Source organism: Apostichopus japonicus, chromosome 12 (genome assembly GCF_037975245.1).
Source record: "Apostichopus japonicus isolate 1M-3 chromosome 12, ASM3797524v1, whole genome shotgun sequence".
Taxonomy (NCBI): Eukaryota; Metazoa; Echinodermata; class Holothuroidea; order Aspidochirotida; family Stichopodidae; genus Apostichopus; species Apostichopus japonicus.
In genome coordinates, this window is record NC_092572.1 from 21704291 (window position 1) to 21732103 (window position 27813).

Below are 27813 nucleotides of genomic sequence, written 5' to 3' on the forward strand. Positions count from 1 at the left end.
TTTAAATAAGAGTTATCACACAATACCTTGTAAACTTTGTAAAGGGTCCATACTGAAGAACATAATGTTACGAACTGGTATATTACTGTCATGCTAAAAATATTTTAATATATGACAAATTAATAAGAGACATTAGCAAATTTAGCCCTACAGTAATCTTGTTAGTACTATATAGAATCAATGTTGAATATAACAACATAATATGTTCTGTATTTTCATTGGTATTACTGAATATTGCTGTAATGACATTCACATGCATAACTTAATACTCACTATATTCAAACATTAAAACAAATATATGATTACTAACTATTGTATTATGACGGAGTTATATATTAGTTTCAAGTTTAACAAAATATTAACTTCTGTTTACAGTCAATCAAAAAGGAGGAAGGTAAGCTTTAGTTATCAATTTAGTCTAGCAAAACCTTGACGCTTTGGAATTGAGTTTATATTTGAATGCTAAAGCCTGAAGGTATTTTGATTTCGAAACTGACAGATAAGTTGCATTGAAATATTTTACTTTTAAGTAACAACAAGGTTTATAATGTTGCTATTATCCCTTGGTATGAACTATCATGGAATGTCCAAGTTCTTTTCGTTGTTTATTTCTGTAGAAGGGAAGAATTACCAGAGATACCTGTTGACGAGGACAACTCGCAGAACTCGCACCATTCTGAAGGAAATGAACCTAGTAGGTTACTCAAATAAATCTAATTTTAAAGAAATGAATCAATGAAGGCATTTACGAAACTACAACATTTATTACACACCGTAAGTAGAGCCCAGAGTACGTGTAACATAGTACGATTAGAGAGCCAGTAACATAAAGTAATAACACTTAAAAAACTGAGATATTACGTATGAAAGTTGTATAGGCTAGTATATTTTATAAATGTCCTCCCAAAGGAAAGCATTAAGTATAATCATTTTAGACAGCTACTTTTGTTAAATTTGACATACACCAGAAAGCTTCGGTCTAAATTACTGAAGGTAACGATATGTATTTCCTTTACGAATCTTTTCATTGTTCATTTTCTGGCAGATTACTATTCTACAGCAGATGCGATTGCAAGAAATGATGCCCGGATGTTGAGTGAGAAAGATATTTCCATCATCATGAATATTAAAATGGGAAACATCTACCAAAGATGGATAGGATCTGTTAATCTTTTTAAGGAGACCAATAAGTGTGTTGTAATAACAACAATGTCAGGTTAGTGATAACATCTAATATTCAATATCTATAATCCAAAGGCTGATGTTAACGTCGGAGTCAGAGATTGATATCGTCAATCATATTTATATCATTTAAATGAATAACTTATATTAAGTGACCTTGTGAGCAACATTTTGATTGGTACATATTATCACGCTTTAATTTAATGCTGACCCTTTTCTGTCATATTTTCATTGATATTAATTCGAATTGATTATTAAGCTAGCCAGTTTTCATCCCGATTATAATCATATTCAATGACATTATATAATTTATGGAGATTTGTTTGTTTTAGGTAAACTGTTCCTTATAAGTGAGCATCTCAACTGTGAAAATCTGCATAGCGTCTTGTCACGTGATACTAAAGATAAAGGAGACTACTATTGTTGTAGTTCATTGTCAGTTCCTGACGTCATCAAACACGTAGCGGGAGTATTGGAAGGAATGGACGTCCTTAAGACATTCGGGGTAAGAAATGCAAAACTTGCCTGAGTTTTCAGCTAAATATTGTTTTAATTTAGTCAGATAGTATTTTTTCATCAACCTCGGCACTGTTTGTTGTAAAGTTGCTATTTGTGTCTAACTTATTTGTAAACAAAACAAGCTTTCATTCACACTCGAGACCACTTTAATTATTTAACAACTGCTCAAATGATTGGTTTTCATATTCTGTCAGTTCCTTCACCCTGGCTTAACAACCAAAAAGGTGTTACTAACCAAGGAAGGACAGGTTAAATTATTTGACTTCTGTCTGGCCGGCGATGCACCAAAAATAGCTGCTCTTAAGAAAGCACAGGTAAATAACACAATCATTAATCGAAGTATGACCTTGTTCTCTGTGTCTAATAATGATATATATATATTTACTTAGTTACTTTCACGGTCTTTATCATCAGAATAGGTGTCTTTTGTAATGGATAGCGGAGTCTTAGATGTACAACTTTATTTAGATCAAGCTAAAAAAAAACACAAAATACTTTAACTGAATTGCTCGTTTTCGTTAAGTTTTTGCATATTTGGTGGATTTCATTAGAGAAGTACATTGTTACTATTATTTGAATGGAAAGCTGAATATACTTAAATCTCATACATGGACTGCTATAAACTGTTTTCATAATATAGTTAAAAATACTCCATATCCAAATCACTGTTTACTCTTAATCAAAACCTCTCTATATTGAATGACATCCCATAGCCAAGTTGAATAATTTTCCAATGTAACTTACCATCAATTCGACTTAAAAAACAAAAATCAGCGGTGATTCTATTGACAAAAGTGTACAATTCTGGATTAGTATTACCTGAATGTAACACTAACATATTAATACAATAAACTTTCATTTGTTGTAAACTCTTTTTCTTTTCAGGTTCCTACGGTAACTTTGAACCAATTTCCACCTGAAATGTTACTGTTGAATCATTATACAGAAACCAGTGACGTGTGGTCTACAGCAGTAGTAATATGGGAGATTATGGCAGCTGGTAATGAAATTTAATTTTAACGAAGACCTTGTAGCAAATAATAAAATTGTTCAATTGCAAAATACGTTGCTTATTATAACAGAAAACTACAGCAGTTATCAATAAAAAAGTTTCATGTTTCACATATGATTAGTAAATTGGATTTTATCGAATATATTTATCTCCAATAAAATAAGTACATCACAGATAACTCAAGTTTTTGATTTTCAATTAATTCTGAGTCAGTGGATTTGCTCAAATATTTACAGTAATTTGAATGCAGAAGAAACATGTAAATAATCTTTTAAGAAAATCAACTTATTATAATTATCTATAGAGACACTTTATATATTGACACTAGATATATTGTACATGAAATACCGTCAAACGCAATCCAGTACCAAATTATGATATTGCACATTTTTCCTTTTTTGGTGACGGAAAGTTACATTACTGCTCTTATCGGTATTTAAGGTTAGTTTATTAGAAGCAGAGACATGGGCATCATTTGTTGTCTGAAATTAATTACAGCATTTACAACAATTGGTAGTATTATGTATAAGTAGAGTGAATGCAAGAGGGCAAGAAGTGAGTCTGATAATATTCATGACAGACACCCAGCTGAACAAATGTCTGGAAGACATGATAACCATGGCCACTGGCATTTTCCTAGTAATCCTCTGCACAGTACTCTTGGTGTGCTCAAAGTCAGCGATGTTCATATTTTCAAAATGTGTACTTTTGCTTACAAATACGTTAACAATGCACTGCCTCGTGTCTTTCGAAATGTTGTAGACCGAAGATTTGGGTCAGATATCACAAACGTCACGAGAACAAATGTACTATTCTCTGTCACTAGACACCGCTCTAAACATGGAAAGTTTCTGCTAAACAATTACTGTTATTAAATATGGAATAATCTCTCAACTGGTATTAGACATTCGAAATCATTTGCTTCATCTAAGTATAAACTAAAGAGTAATCTTACTTCCAAGTACCGTGGTTGATATTATTGTCAATTTTGTTTGGTACATTTGGTTTTTCTTCTTACTTTGTTCTGTTTTTTCTTTCTTTTTCTTTAGAGTTACTAGCTTTGATAAACATTTTATGTTTTTTCTAGTATCCTGTATATACCATTACTGCACTGTTTTGTATGTCTACGTATATGCGAAATGTATTAACTGAACTGAACTGAACTGGTGTTCCCTCCATACACAAGTTGGATATATATATACTATTTTCGATGTTTCTACACTCGCACATCTCTTAGGAAACCCACCATTTCCTGTCAACAAGGAAGTTACTAGTGTTGACGGAGAAGCGACCACACCATCAGCACCGTGGCCGGAGAAGTACTTGCAGATAAAGTAAGAGAGAAGTCAATCTTTAAAGTACCCTTTCATTCTATAAGTGTCGAAGTAACCGCATTCCATTCTAGTTGAAGTCGGCGTGTAATTAATTCTGAATTTTTCTATTTGAGAGACAAATATTTAAAAATTATTGTAGGTTTTACAACTATCACACAGTGTATGCGATTTTTGTAGTTGGATTAAAAAAGTTAATATGATAGAGTAATTGTGGAGTATTTATTGATACTTAAGTCTACTTAGGTTACCATAAATGAATTTAGCGTGTTATGGTGGTCTCACTTGTTTGTTTCAGGTACTTTCATCCAAATGAGTGTTTCCATAGTCACTTTAATTAGAGCTATGTAATACTCATTGATATGTAAAACGTTGAAAGAGTCCTTTATTTTAACCAAATAATAGCCTCATTATTTCTAGTGGGAAGTCTTACAAGAAATTGATCATGAAAGTAAAACTTATTAAATGTGTTTATTAGTATAACACTTCTTGTATTTCATATTTACATTGAAACATATAAAATAGTACACTGCATCTACTGATTCACTATTTGATTTGATTTCTTAATCATGTGCAGAGATAAAATCTTATTCGATTGCTGGAATCATAACTCTTCTCTTCGACCTTCCATTCATCATCTGAGGGGAACATTCGTAGCTGTAAGTAATATATTACTCATCTTTAGAACAGATATCAGTTACCATTACGTTGCCGTAGGTGGTATCAACATCATTGTTACACATGCACAATGAATAAACTTTTGTCCCCAATTTTATTTGAAACTTAAGATTAAGAGTTTTATCAAGAAGTTTAAGCAGTAGTTCATAAACTCTATCCTAATCGTGCTATATTCAGCATCCCTTAATGTCATCATGTTAGTCATCCCCACCGTCAAATTGGAATCCACGGGTAGGAAATGGAATCGTAAAGTCAATATTTAGTGAGGTTTAGTTTATTGGTATCGATATAAACCGAGTTAAATCATTCTGACAACTAACCCAATATTGAAACGCATAGTTAAATTCATAAAATTTTATGGTTTGACAAAGAAGACTGCCACAGATATACCACATGAAGTAAAGCGGCGTTTTGTACACAGTACAGGTCCTATGTCGATCATCACGATGTGCTTTGTCACGTGCAAGGATAACGATGTAACTGAATATGTAGCTTAACCTTAGGCAGTGTATAATAAAAATCGATAATCGATAGTTGTAGTTATACAGCTGTCTCATATTACCAGCTTAAAGTGGCTTCAAATGATTTCCCTTCACTGAATATTTATTTAAACATCTGTGGTATGTCAGACGATGTATAAATCCTCACTTTGGTGTAACAACGACATAATGTATTCTAAGATACACTATTGAATACGCTTGGTATGGGCTCTCTTTCCTGTTGTGTTGAGATTCATAGAAATATTCATATCTAACTTATTTATGATTTATCTTGATTTGATTGTACCTTTAATGTGAAGAAGGTCAGTCCAGGCAACGTTAAATATATATTGAGCATTTCTTTGTTGAGAGTGTCTTGCAAAAGTCCCCGCATTTTCCCTTAACAGATATTTGAAAAATTAATCGCTGACAGTTCTCATGAGATACCGATACCTACGACGCATCTACCTATGAGAGCCCCTGATACCGCTCAACCTTCCTATGCAGAACACATCTACCATGCTGGAATGTGAACTGAGTGTGCCTAGATTCTAATACTAGCGATTGGTAATCGCTACGAAACTTCAAGATTTCCATGAAGTCACAGGACCTACCTAATCAGACCACATATGCCATGTTGTGAAGAGTATAACAGGTTGTCGCATATGTTCTTATCGTCAGTCATTATTGACCAGCACCTGCAGAGTAGAACTGGGCGTCAAATATGTTCTGATCGGCAGTTATTATTGACTACAGCAGAGTTTACCTCCGCAATTAGATAGTTATCATGCAGGATAGTAGACTCGGATTTTTTCATTGGTATCAATTACTCTGCTTTCTATAAAAATTCTTCTTATTTTTAATATTAGTATTATAATTAATATTATAACTGTTATTATTAATATTACAATAATTATAATTTTGTAGTATTATTATGATGATTATTATGATAATGATTTTTTTTATGATTATTTTTATGATTATGATTATTATTATGATTATTTTTATTATTATTATTATTATTATTATTATTATTATTATTATTGTTATTATTATTATTATTATGATTATTTTAATGATGATGATTACTATTATTACTTTACTTTTTATGTTGAGCATAAAGTGTTAACACTTTGTAACAACAAACTCAAGTTTGATCTATTATTGCTTATGTGAAAACTTTAGCTTTTTCAATAATCACAGCAATCAATAAAATATAATTGGCCTTTACCAATGACCTTCCTTTTCTAGTTAACCGTTCTTCACCAAAGCAATTCTCGCACATTTGGACACTGCTTTGTTTCGTAATAAGGTTATCAAGGCATTTGGATATTTCCCATTTAAGCAGCCAACTCTTGTTCTCTGTGGTTACAATAGGCATGAATGATGTCATCGCCATTTCTGTAATGATTTATTGGCGTCTTGACAAGGCAATTAGACATAAACTTCAAATACCCTTTCTTCATTCTCTTGATATAAACAACCTCAAAAGTTTCTGATATATTCATATAACTATATATAACATTAACAGAGTCAGTCAGTTGAAAGTTATGAAACGAAGCAACCCTGCTTTGCTTACCATATTACTAATTTCCTCAATATATGAGTTACACATTTACTCCTAAGTTTCATATTTGATAAATTCTCTCTTGATATTTTCTTGTTGCAGCTAGTGTAGTAAAATTATCCATTCGATGGATGCCAACAGTAATTATAACATTTAATAATTATTATAAACAGTTTACATACTAACTAGTCCATACGTCCTCTGCCGTGTTCGTTGCATATCGTTTCGGTTTCGGTTTTCATTTATCAAGCTTAGATGACATTCAAGCTAAAGTAATATTAATGATGAATTAACGAATAAATTTCTGTGTGCGTCTTTTTTTTCTACACCATTGTGCAATTTTGTTTAAAGATGAAAATATTTACAACAATGTCGTGTAATGCATATATTGACCTATTAGTTTAGTCAATTACGTATCACAGTGTAAGCCTCCATCAGTGAAATAATACAATTACCAAGCAAGGGTACAACGGGGAAATTGGATTCCGTTTCATCTTTTCTATTGTTGTTTTCTGTACACATATGATGTATTCTACAATGAAATAGTTCACCGTTGGGTTGACATTGCACACGTTGTTATTGGAGGTATAACAAGGATAAAAGGAAAAGTGAAAGATATAAACAATTTAACAATAATTGTTAACAACCGAACAGTAATCACGGTAAACAGCAATCTATTATTTAACATTGGTTATTGGTTTTCTTTCTTTCAATTTCGGTCGTATTTAGAAACGAGTTTGTTTTCCTTCATAGCTGTTTTAACACACAATGAAGCATTCAACACATAAATAAGATCCCTATGTCTCACTTTACTCATCTCATTGTCTCTCACAGCATCCACAAAATCAGTTAAATAATCCACGTAAATACAAAATTGATATTTCCTTGTTTCACTTTGGCAAGTTTGGCCGTTTGTGGATTACATATTGCGATTGAAAAAGTGGTTACCATTTGACGAACACAGTTAGTACAGTGCCTGTCAGTGCAACTTCACATGTGTGAGACAGTGAAAGTCTTGACCATTAGGTGATGAGCGCCCCCTGTTCACAGTGATGATCAAAATTGGTGATGCTCGTTAACGGCGATGATAATATGTACACTAAGCAACAATATCTTATAAAACTAAAACATTTTCAACACAGACTTATGTCTTGGTTTCAACCATCACATTTTGCATTATGAAAAAGTTTGAGAAAGGCTTGAACATTGTACTAGGCAGGGAGTTCTACAACTGACATAACTGTCTGGAATCAGTATTGAAGCTAAAAGTAGAAAAGTTCGTATTATTTCACTTACCGCTGTCAGGTTTGGGACCCATTGTATGAGTTCGTCGCCTGTTTAATACCTTACACAGAAGTCATAAGAGTTTTCGCTACAAACATTCAACAACATGAATACCATTCCCAACAGGAAATATCCCATATATATCCCTTTCCCTTCGTTGTTGCAGGAGAAGGATCATTGGTGAACGAATCAGGAGTGGATTATTGAGCAAGTGCCACTTCCAGTTTTAAATATCTGGAAAGTGACCTTTGTAAAGAATAAGATGTGATCCGTTTTGGAGGAAAAATACCCTTTCGGTTTTTTAAATTTAGAAAAGCTTTTATTTATATTTAAAATGTGCATTGTTTTTTTACAAAAACGTGTTCTTATTTCAAATAAAATAAATCATACTGTTATTAAAAACTGCCTTGTTGTGGAAAACGTTAAGAATTTTTTTTTTTTTATGAAAGGTGCCCTTTTGTTCAAATACTGGAAGTGTCGGTAGAGTAAATCCATCCACACAAAGTTTGAAGGCTACTTCAGACCCCCCTCTCATCCCACCTCCTCTCATCTCATCTGTCTTCTTCTTGCCTAGAGGCAAATTAAGGCCTCCACAGAGCATCTCCATTCATCTCGGTTGGCAGCTACGTTTCTGGCATCATTCCAGGATCGCCAACCAGCCCTCTCTCTCTTTGTCCACTGTCCTGCGCCATGTTGTTTTTGGATGCCCTCTCTTTCTCCTGTCCTCTGGTGCCCATGTCATGCTGATGTTGCTGTCGTTGTTTGGGTTTTGGTGCAATATATGCCCAATGAATTTCCATCTTCTTTTCTTAATTTCGATGCTTAGTGGTCCCATTTTTGCTCTCTTTAGCAGTTCCTTTGTGCTGACCAACCTCCGCCCGCAATGAAAGTAGAATGTGGCACACCCCTCAATGCCTGTGCCAATTTCTCTCGTTTTCAGTTTCAACTCTCTTACCTCTTTCGATGCCGATAACTCATCGATTATAGGCCACTTTTGATAAATAATAAACACAACTGCAAAACTCACAGTGCCATTTATACCATGGTCATGCTACAAAGGTTTTACTTTTATACGATATAATAACATGAAATTTCACAAGTTTTAATTGTTCAGTCTGGAGTATAAATACCCAAAATCTTAAATGATTGAGAGGGACAGATTAATCCACTACGAGAAGATTAACAGATTCAGATCTGTCGTGCAGATACGTGGTATCTATTAAGTGTGTAGCTAGGCTATACACATTGTAATTTTTCCTTTCCTTCTTCCTTTTTTATTATTATGTCAAGGAAGTCCTTCGCTTACCTTATATGTGAATAAACTTTCGTATAACTCAAAGCATCCCTGAAGGACCTGGTATCATAGTGTATATGTCCATTACGTTGTGCATATGAACAATGTGTAGTGCGTGTTGCGTTGCTGAACGGAAAGTAATGCTACATTTTATATAAGCTTTTACGGATAGGAAATTGTAAATATTTTTACTTTCGATTTTGTGATGCTACGTTTGGAACACTTATCGAGTATATTTCAAGCCGTGTGAGCCAATATTTACAACAGTTTAAGGTTATTACAATGGCATTGCAGCTAGGCTTCAAAAATTGTGGCTTAAAAAGTGCAAACAGATATCCGCAGTATAGTATGAACTAAGAAACACAATTCGCAGAGCTTGCAAAATAAGAGAGCAATCGCAATAAACACAGAGCGTTTATGACAAACGAACCAGAAGTAAGCTAACATCACTCATAGGATGGACATATTATCGCAGATTTGTGGATACTGCTCAATTCTGTTCTGTTTGTTTTTCAGCTTTGCTGGTAAGTATATTTGCTACCTTCGCCTCACGTCATTTAATACTATATAGTGTAGTCATTGACTACCTATAAGTCCGTCACTACTATATTAGTCCTTTATTGTTCTATTAGTCTTTTGCTGCTATATTAGTCCTTTACTGCTCTTTAGTCCTTTATTGCTATACTAGGTTTTTACTCTATTAGTCTTTAATTGCTATATTAGTCCTGTACTGCTATATTAATCCTTTATTGTTATATTAGTATTTAACTCTTTTAGTTATAACTGCTATATTAATCCTGTACTGCTCTATTAGTAATTTACTGCTATGTTAGTCCTGTGCTGCTCTATTTATCCTTTATTGCTAAATTAGTCATTTACTATTCTATTAGTCGTTTAACTGCTATATTAGTCCTTAACTATTCTTTGAATCATTTACTGCTTTAATAGTCTTTATCTGCTGTATTAGTCCTTTGAATGCTTTATTTAGTCCTATTCCTATTCTATTAGTCATTTACTATTCTATTAGTCCTTTAACTGCTATATTAGTCCTTAAGTATTCTTTGAATCATTTACTGCTTTAATAATCTTTATCTGCTGTATTTGTCCTTTGAATGCTTTATTTAGTCCTTTTACTATTCTATTAGTCATTTACTATTCTATTAGTCCTTTAACTGCTATATTAGTTATTAACTATGCTTTGAATCATTTACTGCTTTAATAGTCTTTATCTGCTGTATTAGTCCTTTGAATGATTTATTTAGTCATTTTACTATTCTATTAGTCATTTACTATTCTATTAGTCCTTTAACTGCTATATTAGTCATTAACTATTCTTTGAATCACTTACTGCTTTAATAGTCTTTATCTGCTGTATTTGTCCTTTGAATGCTTTATTTAGTCCTTTTACTATTCTATTGGTCCTTATCTATTCTATTAGTCCTTTAACTGCTTTATTAATCATTAACTAATCTATTAGTTCTGCACTGCTCTATTTTTCCTTTAACTATCAGATTAGTCCTAACTATTGGTCCTTTAATGTTCTGTTAGTCTCTAACTGCTATATTATACCTTTACTGCTCAATTATTTATCTACTGCTATATTAGTCTTTAACTTCTATATTGGTCATTTGCTGTTCATCCTTCTGTACTGCTCTATTAGTCCTTCAATTGCTCTAGTATTGCTTTACTGTTTTATTAGTACTTTAACTGCTATATTATTCATTAACTATTCTATTAGTCCTTTAAATGCTTTATTAGTCATTAAACTGCTATATTGGTCCTTTACTGCTATATTAGTACTTAAGTATTCTTTGAGTCCTTTACTACTCAATTAGTCTTTAACTATTCCATAAGTGTTTAACTATTATATCAGTTCTTTACTGCTGTATTAGTCCCCTTACTGCTATATTGGTCATTAACTACTTTATTAGTCCTTTACATGCTCTATTAGTCCTTTACTGCTCTATTATTCCTTTAACTGTGATATTAGTCCTTTATCTATTCTAAATAAAACAAAACTGTTAGCAAACTGCTTATCCAATGAAGACCCTGTGTAAGAGAACGTGTAAAAGTTAGAGCTAGGGCCTGACGTTTTGATCCAAGCAGGATCTTCTTCAGATGCTGAATGACCAGAAGATCCTGCTAGGATCGAAACGTCAGACCCTCTTACTTTTACACTTTATCTATTTTATTGGCCATTTAATGTTCTATTAGTCTTTAACTGCTATATTAGTTCTTTAAACTATTCTGTTAGTCCTTTACTGCTATATTTGTCCTTAACTGCTCTATAAGTCCAATGTGCTCTAGACATAAGCCTACTTAGCAGTTATGTCATTAACTACTCTATTAGTCTTCTAAATACTCTATTAGTCCTTAAACTTGCTATAATTGTCTTTCACTACTCTATTGTTCCTTTAACTGTGATATTAGTCCTTTATCTATTCTAAATAAAACAAACCTGTTAGCAAACTGCTTATCCAATAAAGACCTCGTGTAAGAGAATGTGTAAAAGTAAAAGCTAGGGCCTGACGTTTTGATCCAAGCAGGATCTTCTTCAGATGCTGAATGACCAGAAGATCCTGCTAGGATCGAAAAGTCAGACCCTCTTACCTTTACACTTTATCTATTTTATTGGCCATTTAATGTTCTATTAGTCTTTAACTGCTATATTAGTTCTTTAAACTATTCTGTTAGTCCTTTACTGCTATATTTGTCCTTAACTGCTCTATAAGTCCAATGTGCTCTAGACATAAGCCTACTTAGCAGTTATGTGTGAAAGCAACTGAACCTGTTCTTATCGTTACAAATATGATTTACAATATGATACAAAAAGTTACTTGATTTTTTGCTCAAATTATGACGACACATTCAAGATAATATGAGACATGTGTTATCTATCTCGATTTTTTTCGCAGACTTTGTGGCCGCAGTCGTTTCTACAAACGAGACGGTTGCAGTGGGCAATTTAGTGTCCCTTGCATGTGCTGTTGGTGCACTAGATCATACCGTATGGGCAGTAAAGAGAAACGAAAGTCCACCCAAAGCACTATCACTGAGTGACCAGATCTTTGATAATAAGAATATGGAACTGACCATTGCTTCCATCTCTGATTCTGGTTCATTTTCTTACAATCTCCTCATCCTGAACGCATCTCAAGATATGGAAGGATATTACAACTGCGTGGAAGGAGGGGTGACCAAATCGACGGTCTTTCTTAGCGTGGAAGGTATAGTGACATATTGATACAAATATATTCAGTTCTAAATGCGAACATAATTCATAGTTTATAAGATTGTTAAGGGACTGGCTGTTATTTTGCTCACAAATACCAGTGACCAGCCAATTTTGTGGCATATTAAAGAAAGTTAGAGGGCAAAAAAATATGTTTGAAAGAAACTGATTATATTTTACATTATTTGTGACTATTGTATTACCGCAATAACAACGTTTGGTGGTGTTTTATCTTCTGTTTTAACTGCAGTTCCTCCAATTGTGACATTAAAAGTTGATAACCGGAGTCACGATATCAATAATGGCACAGCCAGCATTAATGTAAAATTGGACCAAGATATCACCATCCAATGTGTAGCAGAGGGAGGGAAGCCTCTTGTTTCTCTTGGGTGGGAGATAAATGGGAATCCAGAAATTCACGGCATCGCCGTAAACGAAACATTTCATGCGGTCATTAGTACACTCCACTATAGACCGAAAGAGGGTGATACAGTGATATCATGCACAACAAGTGGACAAATAGCAATACCAGACATCAGGCGTCAAACTAGTTTAAACATTGTGTGTAAGTAATACTATTGGCCTGGTAATAATTAAACCCACCTGGTCATTCGTACAACCCAATTACTCTCGAGTTTAGAATATTATGACGTCATGCCGTAATTATATGATGACTTGGTAGGACCATTTTGATAACATGAGATAAATATTTAATGCGTGATGATATGACTATAACCAAACAAAGAAAGAGACATAGTCACATGAAGTAAATAAATTCATATTAAACATTAATTTCAGATTGATTTGATGTTAATAGCCAAATCTAACGTATCGAAGAATATATAGCTAGATAAAAAGTTTCCCTTCTTTTCGATTGTCAGGAGAAGGTTGAAATCAAACCCCGGACCTTTCTGTCACAGACTTAAGTCCCGAGTTCGTATAACAGGCTTTGTATAACTGTCATTGAGGGCATACTACGCACGTATTACGTTTGAACAGAGTGCACCCATGGTGCTTTGAATTTGACAATGTATGCATATGCGACACATTCATTCCATAAATATGACTGAATAAAACGATATATATTTACATTCTCCCATAAAGGGATTCATGAATAAATCACTTAATTTCTGAGAATTCAGCCAATAACTTTATTAGTAAACCAAATGTTTATGGCTCAATTGTGTTGCATCATAAATCTACATGTTCGGTTGCTCTGTGAATATTCTCTTAAACTTCCGTAATCTTTAATTTATAATATATATATATATATATAGTTTTATGTTATTTTTAAATTTTAAATTTTATTTATTTATTTATTTATTTATATACGTCCTAAAATGCTTTTACTACTCATGTATCATCTAACTTCCTCACTGCAATGTCCAAGTGTTAAAGAGTTACCTCCAGGTGTGTTATACAGTAGATAATCAGTTTTTTGAAAGATTATCTTTTCCTTGCAATTAAAAAACAAATACAAAATATTACTCTAATTCACAAACTATACAATGTGAAATCTTAATATTGTCATATTTGCTTGTTTATAGGAGCTGGAAGAAAAATAACAACGCCCTAATTTATAAATTTAACCAAAGTCTTACTGTTTTTGTATTTGTTTGTTTATTTATTTAGACAAACCACGCTGCATAAGCCAGTTCATTAACGACTTCTTCACATGTCACTGTACATCGAATCCAGCAGCTAATGTCACCATCCTAATTAATGGCTCACACAACGTGTATAGTCAAACAGTAACACTAAATTTTCAGTATCCTGTAAATTTATCCTGTTTGGCGATCAATAGTATCGGCAAAACGACAACAGAGGCTGAATTATTTCTTCCAAATGTTAACCATAGTATACCTGGTAAGTAACCTCTATACTGTCAAACATGTTGATGTCAATATTCTTATAATTAATATATATTATAGGCCTATACCTACCGACTTCAGTTTGGGTTGCCTGTCTTACTGCACACATCGATCACCATTCGCAACATTTTTATTAAACGGAAATTAACTTTGCAACAATTGTTAAATTATTGAACCTTACATGATAACATAAATATTGATTTGACCTACTTTATATAAATTACCATTGCCATAGCAGGACGACTTGATGCAGTATCTATACTGTTGCACGCAGGGGCGGCGATTTGTTTCAAATTGGGGGTGGGGGGACATTTGCTTGGTTGCAGGCGCGTAGGAACTTTCATCTCAAAATGTTCGCGCTTCGTGATATTTTAATAAATATATATAGGCCTATATATATATCAGGGGCGTCGGAGCCGTTACGGCAGGTTCGGCGAAGGCCAGACCAATATTCACGGCGCAAAAAAAAAGAAGAAAAAAAAAGTAGGACTAAGAAAAAAAAATGGCAAAAAATAAAGAACCAAAATGACACATACTTCAAAAATGTGTTTCAGAAGATTAATCGGGTACAAAAACAGACAAGGGAGAATCTTGTTTTTTCATATGACACATGTGAACTGCTATTTCATGCAATCTGAGAAGTATATTTTCAATAATTTTCAATAATGATGACCGCAAGTAGGCTTAATGTAACTACTCTGGCATGGCATGTGTCTTGTTTCCATACTCGGGAAGTGCCATTTCCTGCAATCTGGGAGGCATTTTTTTAAAATTTTCTCCGTTACGATACGCGCCAACCATGGTGGCGCGTAGCGTAGTTTGACCTACCAATAATTATGATAGATGGCCACACTCTGATCTGCCGTACCAATCCCAAATAGCTTCCGACGCACCTATATATATATCTATCTATATATATATATATATATATATATATATATATATATATATATATATATCTATATATATATATATCTATATCTATATATATATAGATATAGATATATATATATATATATATATATTCTTTGAATCATTTACTGCTTTAATAGTCTTTATCTGCTTTTTTTTGTCCTTTGAATGCTTTATTTAGTCCTTTTACTATTCTATTGGTCCTTATCTATTCTATTAGTCCTTTAACTGCTTTATTAGTCATTAACTAATCTATTAGTCCTTCACTGCTCTATTATTCCTTTAACTGACATATTAGTCCTAACTATTGGTCCTTTACTGTTATGTTAGTCTCTAACTGCTATATAATACCTTTACTGCTCAATTATTTATCTACTGCTATATTAGTCTTTAACTTCTATATTGGTCATTTGCTGTTCTATTACTTCTGTACTACTCTATTAGTCCTTCAATTGCTCTAGTATTCCTTTACTGTTCTATTAGTCCTTTAACTGCTATATTATTCATTAACTATTCTATTAGTCCTTTAAATGCTTTATTAGTCATTAAACTGCTATATTGGTCCTTTACTGCTATATTAGTACTTAAGTATTCTTTGAGTCCTTTACTACTCTATTAGTCTTTAACTATTCCATAAGTGTTTAACTATTATATCAGTTCTTTACTGCTATATTAGTCCCCTTACTGCTATATCTATATATATCTATATATATATATGGAAGGATATTACAACTGCATAGAAGGAGGGGTGACGAAATCGACGGTCTTACTTAGTGTGGAAGGTATAGTGACATATTGATAAAAATATATTCAGTTCTAATTGCGAACATAATTTATAGTTTATAAGATTGTGAACAAAAGTGGTTGTTATTTTGTTCATATATACCAGTGACCAGTCAATTTTGTGGCAAATGAAAGAACATTTGACGGGGTAAATACGTTTGAAACTGTATATATTTTACATTATTTGTAACTATTGTGTTACCACGATAACTTTGATGTGGTTATGTACCATAACATCTAGCTAAAGTCAAAGTCATTCAATCGAAGGAAATCTAATTTTCCGATAATCTATCTCATATATTATCCGTTATTTCTACTCTATATGTTATGATGGCGTCATACAGAGAGCGTTCCAAACAACTTTCAGTCTTTCACGTGTTGTTTTATGTTTTTTGGTTTATAATTGCAGTTCCTCCAATCTTGACGTTAAAAATTGATAACGGGAGTCACGTTATCAATAATGGTAGCATTAATGTAAGATTGGACCAAGACATCGCCATCCAATGTGTAGCAGAGAGAGGAAGACCTGTTGTTTCTCTTGGGTTGGAGATAAATGGCAATCCGAATTATGATGTCTTACTGTTTTTGTATTTGTTTGTTTATTTATTTAGACAAACCACGCTGCATAAGCCAGATCATTAACGACTTCTTCACATGTCACTGTACATCGAATCCAGCAGCTAATGTCATCATCCTAATTAATGGCTCACACAACGTGTATAGTCAAACAGTAACACTAAATTTTCATTATCCTGTAAATTTATCCTGTTTGGCGATCAATAGTATCGGCAAAACGACAACAGAGGCTGAATTATTTCTTCCAAATGTTAACCATAGTATACCTGGTAAGTAACCTCTAAACTGTCAAACATGTTGATGTATATATTCTTATAATTAATATATATTATAGGCCTATACCTACCGACTTCAGTTTGGGTTGCCTGTCGTACTGCACTCATCGATCACCGTTCACAACATTTCTTATGAAACTTTGCAACAATTGTTAAATGATTGAACATTACATGATTACATTTATATCGATAAGACCTACTTTATCTGTATTACCATTGCCATAGCGGGGAGACTTGATGCAGTATATTTACTGTTGCATGTTTGCTCAAATTTACGAAAGAACCTGTGTACATCTACCCTGTGAATATATTCAATAATCAACAATTATGCGTTCCATTTCCCCACAGATGTTTATGACTCAACCACCGTCTTACCAAAGCAACTTACAAGTCTCTACACTATTGGCATACCTATTTGTTCCATGGGTTTTCTGTTAGCATGTTTTCTTGTTTTCACTTATATGTTTTTATGGAGGAAAGGTAAGGACTATTCAAGCGGATTATTTGAGACTCGGGTATATAGGTAGCTCGTTTTTTCCTTCTCCTTCTCCTTCTCTTGTTTCAAAGTCAGGAAATTTAGATGTAGGTATAAGTATTGTAAACGCATTTGATCCTTATACTATTGAAACTATGGAAACAGTTTAACTATAAAGGTGTTTTGTTTTATAAACATCTTCAGGTTTAATCAAATTACAAATGTAAAGATAAGTTAATGATATGAGGAAACATTATATATTACATTTGGAGGTAATTGCTTCAATTGGAAATGTTAAGGTAAAAGAATCGGCCAAGTTAACATCATAGTAGACCAGATTGGTTTTCTACTATGTTTACCAAACAATTTTTGGAAATGATCATTTGAGATTTAGTCATTGTGTTGTTATCTTATCGAGCTTTTCCGTTATCGATTTTCACTTAAGAAGGAATTAACTCACAAAATTGATTTTTTATTTCTTCGATTACAGTGTCAAGAAACCTACGAAGGTGAGTCTCGAGAACAGCATATTCCACTGATTGCCACATGTGACCAGCTCCACTCACAATCCCCCTTCTCTTTCCCAAGTCTTTTCTAAATCCAGTCCCTGTTTTTGTTACTAAAATAATGGTTATTTAATATCTTTACTGTAGATAAGACAGCCAATACAGTTGTACATTGATGATACAAAAGATGGAGGATTTTGTTTTTTCAATTTTGTTCCCTTTTGGTTTAGAAACCAGAGTGTCATCTCAAGTCATCCAATGAAAGTACTTGATAAAGGACCCTCAGATATCGATCAATCAAGTAAGGGTCATTTTGATTTCAAGTCGTTCTGTAAATAAGAGTTATCACACAATACCTTGTAAACTTTGTAAAGGGTCCATACTGAAGAACATAATGTTACGAACTGGTATAATACTGTCATGCAAAAAATATTTTACTTAACAGTTTACACACTTAACAGTTTACATACTAGTCTTAATAATGGCAAAAATTGCATTGGTGTATTCCTCGACCTTTCGAAGGCGTTTGACACGATCGATCATACCATCCTTATCAATAAATTATTTTCATACGGCATTAGAGGAACTACTCTCAACTGGCTTGAAAGCTATATTTCGAACAGATATCAGTATACCTTGTATAAAAACTCTAGATCCGATCTTGCTAAAATTCGTTGCGGCGTTCCACAGGGTTCAGTCTTAGGTCCTTTGTTATTTATTCTATATATTAATGATATTTGTCATGTCTCCAAACTAGCCAAAATCATTCTCTTTGCTGATGACACCAGTATTTTCTTCGAGAGCGACGACATAATCACATTATCTTCCAACGTGTCAAATGAATTAAATAAATTCTGTAATTGGTTTTCAGCCAACAAATTATCATTAAATGTACAAAAAAGTAATTACATTGTCTTTAATACCCGTAATACACTTATTTGGAATAAAGATATATGTATGGATGGGAAAATAATTAAGCAAGTTTATACTACTAAGTTTTTAGGTGTAAATATTGATTGTAAACTTAGCTGGCGCAACCATATTTCAACTATTTGCAGTATAATTGCACGGAATGTTGGCATATTATCTAAGTTGAAATATTATCTATCGGAAAACATACTCAGAACACTATACCAGACCCTGGTTGTCCCGCATCTCACTTATTGTTCCATTATTTGGTCTGGTACATACAACACCAACCTTAACAATCTTATAATACTCCAAAAGGCAGCCATTCGCCACATAACACACTCAGCCCCATGTGAGCACACCAATCCCCTATTTATGAAACTCAACTTACTAAAATTGCACGATCTCATTAAAGTTAAGCTTGCATTATTTGCCTACAAGACCTGGAATGGATTACTACCAGCTGCCTTTGACAATTTTTTAACCAGTAACAGAGATGTACATAATCATAACACGAGGCATGCTAATCATGCCCACTATAATCTCTACAATACCACCATTGGAACTTTAAGCCTACAAAACCGTGCAACATAAACATGGAATCTTCTAATGAACGATTTAAAGAGTAAAAAGTCAGTCACATCCTTTAAGAAGTGGTTTTGTAAGGAAATAATAGCTAGTTACTGACTAAAACTAAATTATACCTGTATGTAATTACTATATATATATATTGAACATTTAATTTGTACTTATATCTATGTATGTATTCATACACATATATATATTTTGTTTTGTTTTTTCTTTCTTTTCTTTTCTTTCTTCAGGGAGTCTTCCACATTGCTAAGCTTCTAAGCTTTATGGAAGACTTCCTCCACTTTGTACTTTTGTGGCAAACAAATAAAATAAATAAAATTTTAATATATGACAAATTAATAAGAGACATTAGCAAATTTAGCCCTACAGTAATCTTGTTAGTACTATATAGAACCAATGTTGAATATAACAACATAAAATGTTCTGTATTTTCATTGGTATTATTGAATATTGCTGAAATGACATTCACATGCATAACTTAATACTCACAATATTCAAACATTAAAACAAATATATGATTACTAACTATTGTATTATGACGGAGTTATATATCGTTAGTTTCAAGTTTAACAAAATATTAACTTCATTTACAGTCAATCAAAAAGGAGGAAGGTAAGCGTTAGTTATCAATTTAGTCTAGCAAAACCTTGACGCTTTGGAATTGAGTTTATATTTGAATGCTAAAGCCTGAAGGTATTTTGATTTCGAAACTGACAGATAAGTTGCATTGAAATATTTTACTTTTAAGTAACAACAAGGTGTATAATGTTGCTATTATCCCTTGGTATGAACTATCATGGAATGTCCAAGTTCTTTTCGTTGTTTATTTCTGTAGAAGGGAAGAATTACCAGAGATACCTGTTGACGAGGACAACTCGCAGAACTCGCACCATTCTGAAGGGAATGAACCTAGTAGGTTACTCAAATAAATCTTATTTTAAAGAAATGAATCAATGAAGGCATTTACGAAACTACAACATTTATTACACCGTAAGTAGAGCCCAGAGTACGTGTAACATAGTACGATTAGAGAGCCAGTAACATAAAGTAATAACACTTAAGAAACTGAGAAATTACGCATGAAAAAGTTGTATAGGCTAGTATATTTTATAAATGTCCTCCCAAAGGAAAGCATTAAGTATAATCATTTTAGACAGCTACTTTTGTTAAATTTGACATACACCAGAAAGCTTCGGTCTAAATTACTGAAGGTAACGATATGTATTTCCTTAACGAATCTTTTCATTTTTCATTTTCTGGCAGATTACTATTCTACAGCAGATGCGATTGCAGGTAATGATGCCCGGATGTTGAGTGAGAAAGATATTTCCATCAACATGAAAATTAAAATGGGAAACATCTACCAAAGATGGATAGGATCTGTTAATCTTTTTAAGGAGACCAATAAGTGTGTTGTAATAACAACAATGTCAGGTTAGTGATAACATTTATTATTCAATATCTATAATCCAAAGGCTGATGTTAACGTCGGAGTCAGAGATTGATATCGTCAATCATATTTATATCATTTAAATGAATAACTTATATTAAGTGACCTTGTGAGCAACATTTTGATTGGTACATATTATCACGCTTTAATTTAATGCTGACCCTTTTCTGTCATATTTTCAGAAAAGCTCATTAGAAAGAAAAATATTCATTGGGAGGCTTTCATCAGAAAATGTCTCGAGTTGCCAGCATCGAACCATCTAGCTAAGATTGAAGCAATATCTATCCAAAGCAGTGAGTTTGTCCTTTACATGCTTTAAAGAAGTAATAATGAGAAAAGTTGGAATGTGAATCGTATCGAATCGTGTTCATTAAAACTAACATTCTCGGGTTATGGACTTAGCCCCACCCATCCCTCATCGGGTGTGATGAGTGACAGTAAAGGAAGATAATGTTCTCATGAACAGTCTGGAGTCGACAAGATCTTCTGATCAAGTCAAGGATATATTGTCCGAACAGGAGTTAATCATCCCGGAGGGATTTTATTAACATTGATATTAATTCGAATTGATAATTAAGCTAGCCAGTTTTCATCCCGATTATAATCATATTCAATGACATTTTATAATTTATGGAGATTTGTTTGTTTTAGGTAAACTGTTCCTTATAAGTGAGCATCTCAACTGTGAAAATCTGCATAGCGTCTTGTCACGTGATACTAAAGATAAAGGAGACTACTATTGTTGTAGTTCATTGTCAGTTCCTGACGTCATCAAACACGTAGCTGGAGTATTGGAAGGAATGGACGTGCTTAAGACATTCGGGGTAAGAAATGTAAAACTTGCCTGAGTTATCAGCTAAATATTGTTTTAATTTAGTCATCAACCTCGGCACTGTTTGTTGTAAAGTTGCTATTTGTGTCTAACTTATTTGTAAACAAAACAAGCTTTCATTCAAACTCGAGACCACTTTAATTATTTAACAACTGCTCAAATGATTGGTTTCATATTCTGTCAGTTCCTCCACCCTGGCTTAACAACCAAAAAGGTGTTACTAACCAAGGAAGGACAGGTTAAATTATTTGACTTCTGTCTTGCCGGCGATGCACCAAAAATAGCTGCTCTTAAGAAAGCACAGGTAAATAACACAATCATTAATCGAAGTATGACCTTGTTCTTTGTGTCTAATAATGATATATATATATATATTTACTTAGTTACTTGCACGGTCTTTATCATCAGAATAAGTGTCTTTTGTAATGGATAGCGGAGTCTTAGATGTACAACTTTATTTAGATCAAGCTAAGAAAAGCACAAAATACTTTAACTGAATTGCTCGTTTTCGTTAAGTTTTTGCATATTTGGTGGATTTCATTAGAGAAGTACATTGTTACTATTATTTGAATGGAAAGCTGAATATACTTAAATCTCATACATGGACTGCTATAAACTGTTTTCATAATATAGTTAAAAATACTCCATATCCAAATCACTGTTTACTCTTAATCAAAACCTCTCTATATTGAATGACATCCCATAGCCAAGTTGAATAATTTTTCAATGTAACTTACCATCAATTCGACTTAGAAAACAAAAATCAGCGGTGATTCTATTGAAAAAAGTGTACAATTCTGGATTAGTATTACCTGAATGTAACACTAACATATTAATACAATAAACTTTCATTTGTTGTAAACTCTTTTTCTTTTCAGGTTCCTACGGTAACTTTGAACCAATTTCCACCTGAAATGTTACTGTTGAATCATTATACAGAAACCAGTGACGTGTGGTCTACAGCAGTAGTAATATGGGAGATTATGGCAGCTGGTAAAGAAATTTAATAATAAGGAAATACTTGTAGCAAATAATAAAGTGTTCAATAACAAAATACGTTGCTTATTATAACAGAAAACTACAGCAGTTATCAATAAAAAAGTTTCATGTTTCACATTTGATTAGTAAATTGAATTTTATTGAGTATATTTATCTCCAATAAAATAAGTACTTCACAAATAACTCAAGTTTTTGAGTTTCACTTAAGTGAGTCAAGTGGATTTGCTCAAATATTAACAGTAACTTGAATGCGGAAGAAACATGTAAATATTCTATAAAGAAAACTAACATATTATCTATAGAGACATCTAGATATATTGTACATGAAATACCGTCGAATGCAATCCAGTACCAAATTATAATATTGCACATTTTCTTTTTTTTTTGGTGACGGAAATTTACATTACTGCTCTTATCGGTATGTAAGGTTAGTTTATTAGAAGCAGAGACATGGGCATCATTTGTTGTCTGAAATTAATTACAGTATTTATAACAATTGGTAGTATCATGTATAAGTAGAGTGAATGCAAGAGGGCAAGAAGTGAGTTTGATAATATTCATGACAGACACCCACCTGAACAAATGTCTGGAAGACATGATTACCTTGGCCACTGGCATTTTCCTACTAATCCCCTGCACAGTACTCTTGGTGTGCTCAAAGTCAGCGATGTTCATATTTTCAAAATGTGTACTTTTGCTTACAAATACATTAACAATGCACTGCCTCGTGTCTTTCGGAATATTGTAGACCGAAGATTTGGGTCAGATATCTCAAACGTCACAAAACAAATGTACTATTCTCTGTCACTAAACACCGCTCTAAACATGGAAAGTTTCTGCTAAACAATTACTGTTAGTAAATATGGAATAATCTAAGTATATTTTTTATCTAAATCATCTCAGTATAAATCTTACTTCCAAGTACCGTGATTGATATTATTGTCAATTTTGTTTGGTACATTTTGTTTTTCTTCTTACTTTGTTCTGTTTTTTCTTTCTTTTTCTTTAGGGTTAATTTTGCTTAACATTTTATGTTTTTTCTAGTATCCTGTATATACCATTACTGCACTGTTTTATATGTACTAACTGAACTGAACTGGTGTTCCCTCCATACACAAGTTGGATGTACATATACTAGTTTCGATGTTTCTACACTCGCACATCTCTTAGGAAACCCACCATTTCCTGTCAACAAGGAAGTTACTAGTGTTAGCGGAGAAGCGACCACACCATCAGCACCATGGCCGGAGAAGTACTTGCAGATAAAGTAAGAGAGAAGCCGATCTTTAAAGTACCCTTTCATTCTATGTCGAAGTATCGAAGTGTCGAAGTAAACGCATTCCATACTAGTTGAAGTCGGTGTGTAATTAATTCTGTATTTCTCTATTTGACAGACAAATATTTAAAAGTTATTGTAGGTTGCACAACTATCACACAGTGTAGCCTATGCGTTTTTTGTAGTTGGATTAAAAGAAAGTTAATACGATAGATTAATTGTGGAGTATTGATTTATACTTAAGTCTACTTAGGTTGCCATAAATGAAGAAAGCGTGTTATGGTAGGCTGACTTGTTTGTTTCAGGTACTTTCATCCAAGTGAGTGTTTCCATAGTCACTTTAATTAGAACTATGTAATACTCATTGATATGTAAATTGTTGAAAGAGTCCTTTATTTTAACCAAATAATAGCCTCACTATTTCTAGTGGGAAATCTAACAAGAAATTGATCATGAAAGTAAAACTTATTAAATGTGTTTATTAGTTTAACACTTCTTGTATTTCATATTTACATTGAAACATATAAAATAGTACACTGCATCTGCTGATTCACTATTTGATTTGATTTCTTAATCATGTGCAGAGATAAAATCTTGTTCGATTGCTGGAATCATAACTCTTCTCTTAGACCTTCCATTCATCATCTGAGGGGAACATTCGTAGCTGTAAGTAATCTATTACTCATCTTTAGAACAGATATCAGTCACCGTAACGTTGCGTAGGTGGTATCAACATCATTGTTACACATGCACAATGAATAAACTTTTGTCCCCAATTGAAACTTAAGATTAAGAGTTTTACCAAGTTGTTGAATGAAGTTTAAGCAGTAGTTCACAAACTCTATCATTATCCTGCTATATTCAGCGTTCCTTAATATCTTCATGTTAGTCATCTCCGTCAAATTGGAATCCATGAGTAGGAAATGGAATCGAAAAGTCAATATTTAGTGAGGTTTAGTTATTGATATCGATAACAACCGAGTTAAATCATTCTGACAACTAAAACAATATTAAAACGCGTAATAGAATTCATAAAATGTTATGGTTTGACACAAAAAAATGGCCACAGATATACCACATGAAGTAAAGCGGCATTTTATTCACAATAAAGGTCCTATGTCGACCATCACGATGTGCTAAGTCACGTGCAAGGATAACAATGTAACTGAATATGTAATTTCAGATTAGGCAGTGTATCATAAAAAATCGATAATCGATAGTTGTAGTTATACAAAATGTCTCATATTACCAGCTTATATGGCTTCATATAATTTCCATTTACTGCATATTTAATTTAAATATATGTGGTATGTCAGACGATGAATAAATCCTCACTTCGGTGTAACCACGACATAATGTATTCTAAGATACACTGTTGAATACACTTGACATGGGCTCTCTTTACTGTTGCGTTGAGGTTCACAAAAATGTTCATATCTAACTCTTGATTTGATTGTTCCTTTAATGTAAAGAAGGACAGTTCAGGAGACGTTAAATATATATTGAGCATTTGTTTGTTGATAGTGTCTTAAAAAAGTCCCCGCATTTTCCCTTAACAGATATTTGAAAAACTAATCGCGGACAGTTTTTATGAGATACCGATACCTACGACGTATCTACCTATGAGAGCCCCTGATACCGCTCAACCTTCCTATGCAGAACACATCTACCATGCTGCAATGTGAACTGATAAGCAGACCACATATGCCATGCTGTAGAGTATAACAGGGTGTCGCATATGTTCTGATCGGCAGTCAATATTGACTACAGCAGAGTTTACCTCCGCAATTAGATAGTTATTATGCAGGATAGTAGATTCGGATTTTCTCATTGGTTTCAATTGCTCTGCTTTCTGTAAAAATTATTCTTATTTTTAATATTAGTATAATAATTAATATTATAACTGTTATTATTAATATTACAATTATTAATTTTTTTAATTATAATTATTATGATAATGATGATTATTATTTTTTATTATTACTATTATTATTATGATTATTTTTATGATTTTTATGATTATTATTATTTTACTATATATGTTGAGCATAAAGTTTTAAAACTTTGTAACAACAAATTCAACTTTGATCTTTCATTGGTTATGTGAAAACTTAAGCTTTTTCAATAATCACAGCAACGAATGAAATATAATTGTACTTTACCAATGACCTTCCTTTTCTAGTTAACCGTTCTTCACCAAAGCAATTCTCGCACATTTGGACACTGCTTTGTTCCGTAATAAGGTTATCAAGGCATTTGGATATTTCCCATTTAAGCAGCTAACTCTTGTTCTCTGTGGTTACAAAAGGCTTGCATGATGTAATCGCCATTTTTCTGTAATGATTTATTGGCGTCTTTTCAAGGCTAGTAGACATAAACTTCAAATACCCTTTCTTCATTCTGTTGCTATAAACAACCTCAAAAGTTTCTGATATATTCATATAACTATATATAACATTAACAGCGTCAGTCAGGTGAAAGTTATAGAACGAAGCAACCCTACTATGCTTACCATATTACTAATTTCCTCAATATATGAGTTTCACATTTACTCCTAAGTTTCATATTTGATAAATTCTATCTTCATATTTTCTTGTTACAGCTAGTGTAGTAAAATTATCCATTCGATGGATGCCAACAGTCTGTAATTATTATAAACAGTTTACATACTTTTGTTTTAATACATTCCTATACGTTCCGTGCAGTTACATTGCACATCGTTTTGGTGGCTACCGTAATTTTACCCTCATTTTCTGGAACCAAGAGCACAGTTTGTTATCTATTTTTATCACGCTTAGATGACATTCAAAGCTTAAGTAATATTAATGATGAATTAACGAATAAATTTCTGTGGGCGTCTTTCTTCTTCATCATTGTGCAATTTTGTTTAAAGATGAATATATTTACAACAATGTCGTGTAATGCATATATTGACCTATTAGTTTAGTCAATTACGTATCACAGTGTAAGCCTCCATATACAATTACCAGGCCAGGGTACAACAGGGAAATTGGATTCCTTTTCATCTTTTCTATTGTTGTTTTCTGTACAATGAAATAGTTCACCGTTGGGTTGACACAGCACACGTCGTTATTGAATGAATAGCAAGGTTAAAAGGAAAAGTGAAAGATGTAAACCATTTAACGATAATTATTAACAACCGAACAGTTATCACGTGATTCTATTATTTAACATTTGTTACTGGTTTTCTTTATTTCTTTCAATTTCGGTCGTATTTAGAAACAAGTTTTCCCCCCTTCATAGCTGTTTTAACACACAATGAAGCATTCAACACATAGAAAAGATCCCTATGTCTCACTTTGCTCATATCATCGTCTCTCACAGCATCCACAAAATCAGTTAAATAATCCACGTCAATACAAAATTGATATTTCCTTGTTTCACTTTGGCAAGTTTGGCCGTTTGTGTATTACATATTGCGATTGAAAAAGTGGTTACAATTTGACGAACACAGTTACTACAGTGCCTATCAGTGCAACTTCACATGTGTTAGACAGTGTCTTGACAGAGTCTTGACCATTAGGTGATGAGCGCCCCCTTTTCACTAGTGTCGATCAAAATTGGTGGTGCTCGTTAACGGCGATGACAACGTGTACACTAAGCAACAATTTCTTATCAAACTATAACATTTTCAACACAGACTTATGCCTATGTCTTGGTTGCAACCATCACATTTTGCATTATGAAGGAGTTTGAGAAAGATTTGAACATTGTACTAGGCAGGGAGTTCCACAACTGACAAAACTGTCTTGAATC

At 33.0% G+C, this 27813-nt stretch overlaps 2 protein-coding genes across 7 annotated transcripts in view; both read left to right on the forward strand.

Annotated features, from left to right (window-relative positions):
* Positions 1-26962, forward strand: part of LOC139977855 (uncharacterized) — a 35452-nt gene extending 8490 nt beyond the window's left edge. The window contains exons 1-18 of one of the 6 annotated variants that reach the window (XM_071987546.1): positions 9325-9870; positions 12262-12573; positions 12829-13143; positions 14211-14444; positions 16756-16989; positions 17344-17475; positions 17961-17979; positions 18207-18277; positions 20073-20091; positions 20315-20391; positions 20743-20772; positions 21112-21222; positions 21581-21753; positions 21946-22065; positions 22640-22754; positions 23931-24027; positions 24621-24702; positions 25596-26962. In XM_071987546.1, the coding sequence (XP_071843647.1) occupies positions 9804-9870; positions 12262-12573; positions 12829-13143; positions 14211-14444; positions 16756-16989; positions 17344-17475; positions 17961-17979; positions 18207-18277; positions 20073-20091; positions 20315-20391; positions 20743-20772; positions 21112-21222; positions 21581-21753; positions 21946-22065; positions 22640-22754; positions 23931-24027; positions 24621-24702; positions 25596-25721 (2334 nt within the window). In that variant the 5' untranslated portion in view covers positions 9325-9803 and the 3' untranslated portion in view covers positions 25722-26962. Of the gene's footprint in view, positions 1-375; positions 395-617; positions 695-9290; positions 9871-12261; positions 12574-12828; positions 13144-14210; positions 14445-16755; positions 16990-17343; positions 17476-17960; positions 17980-18206; positions 18278-20072; positions 20092-20314; positions 20392-20742; positions 20914-21111; positions 21223-21580; positions 21754-21945; positions 22066-22639; positions 22755-23930; positions 24028-24620; positions 24703-25595 lie in introns of those variants that run through there. The other 5 variants (XM_071987544.1, XM_071987545.1, XM_071987550.1 and 2 more) reach the window with 5 other exon arrangements.
* LOC139977868 (fibroblast growth factor receptor 1-like) lies at positions 1521-5939 on the forward strand. Its single transcript, XM_071987569.1, has 6 exons — positions 1521-1687; positions 1896-2015; positions 2587-2701; positions 3951-4047; positions 4622-4703; positions 5609-5939. Exons 1-6 carry the CDS (start codon positions 1664-1666, stop codon positions 5732-5734), a joined length of 564 nt encoding a protein of 187 aa, XP_071843670.1. The 5' UTR covers positions 1521-1663; the 3' UTR covers positions 5735-5939.
* Positions 26963-27813: the final 851 nt, after the last annotated feature.

Bases quoted from the DNA above. Each gene is read 5' to 3' on its own strand.
- LOC139977868 (XM_071987569.1), top strand. From the start codon at position 1,664: ATGGACGTCCTTAAGACATTCGGG. The intron at 1,688-1,895 runs GTAAGAAATGCA...ATATTCTGTCAG, and splicing joins ACGTCCTTAAGACATTCGGG to TTCCTTCACCCTGGCTTAAC. The intron at 4,704-5,608 runs GTAAGTAATATA...TTCCCTTAACAG, and splicing joins TGAGGGGAACATTCGTAGCT to ATATTTGAAAAATTAATCGC.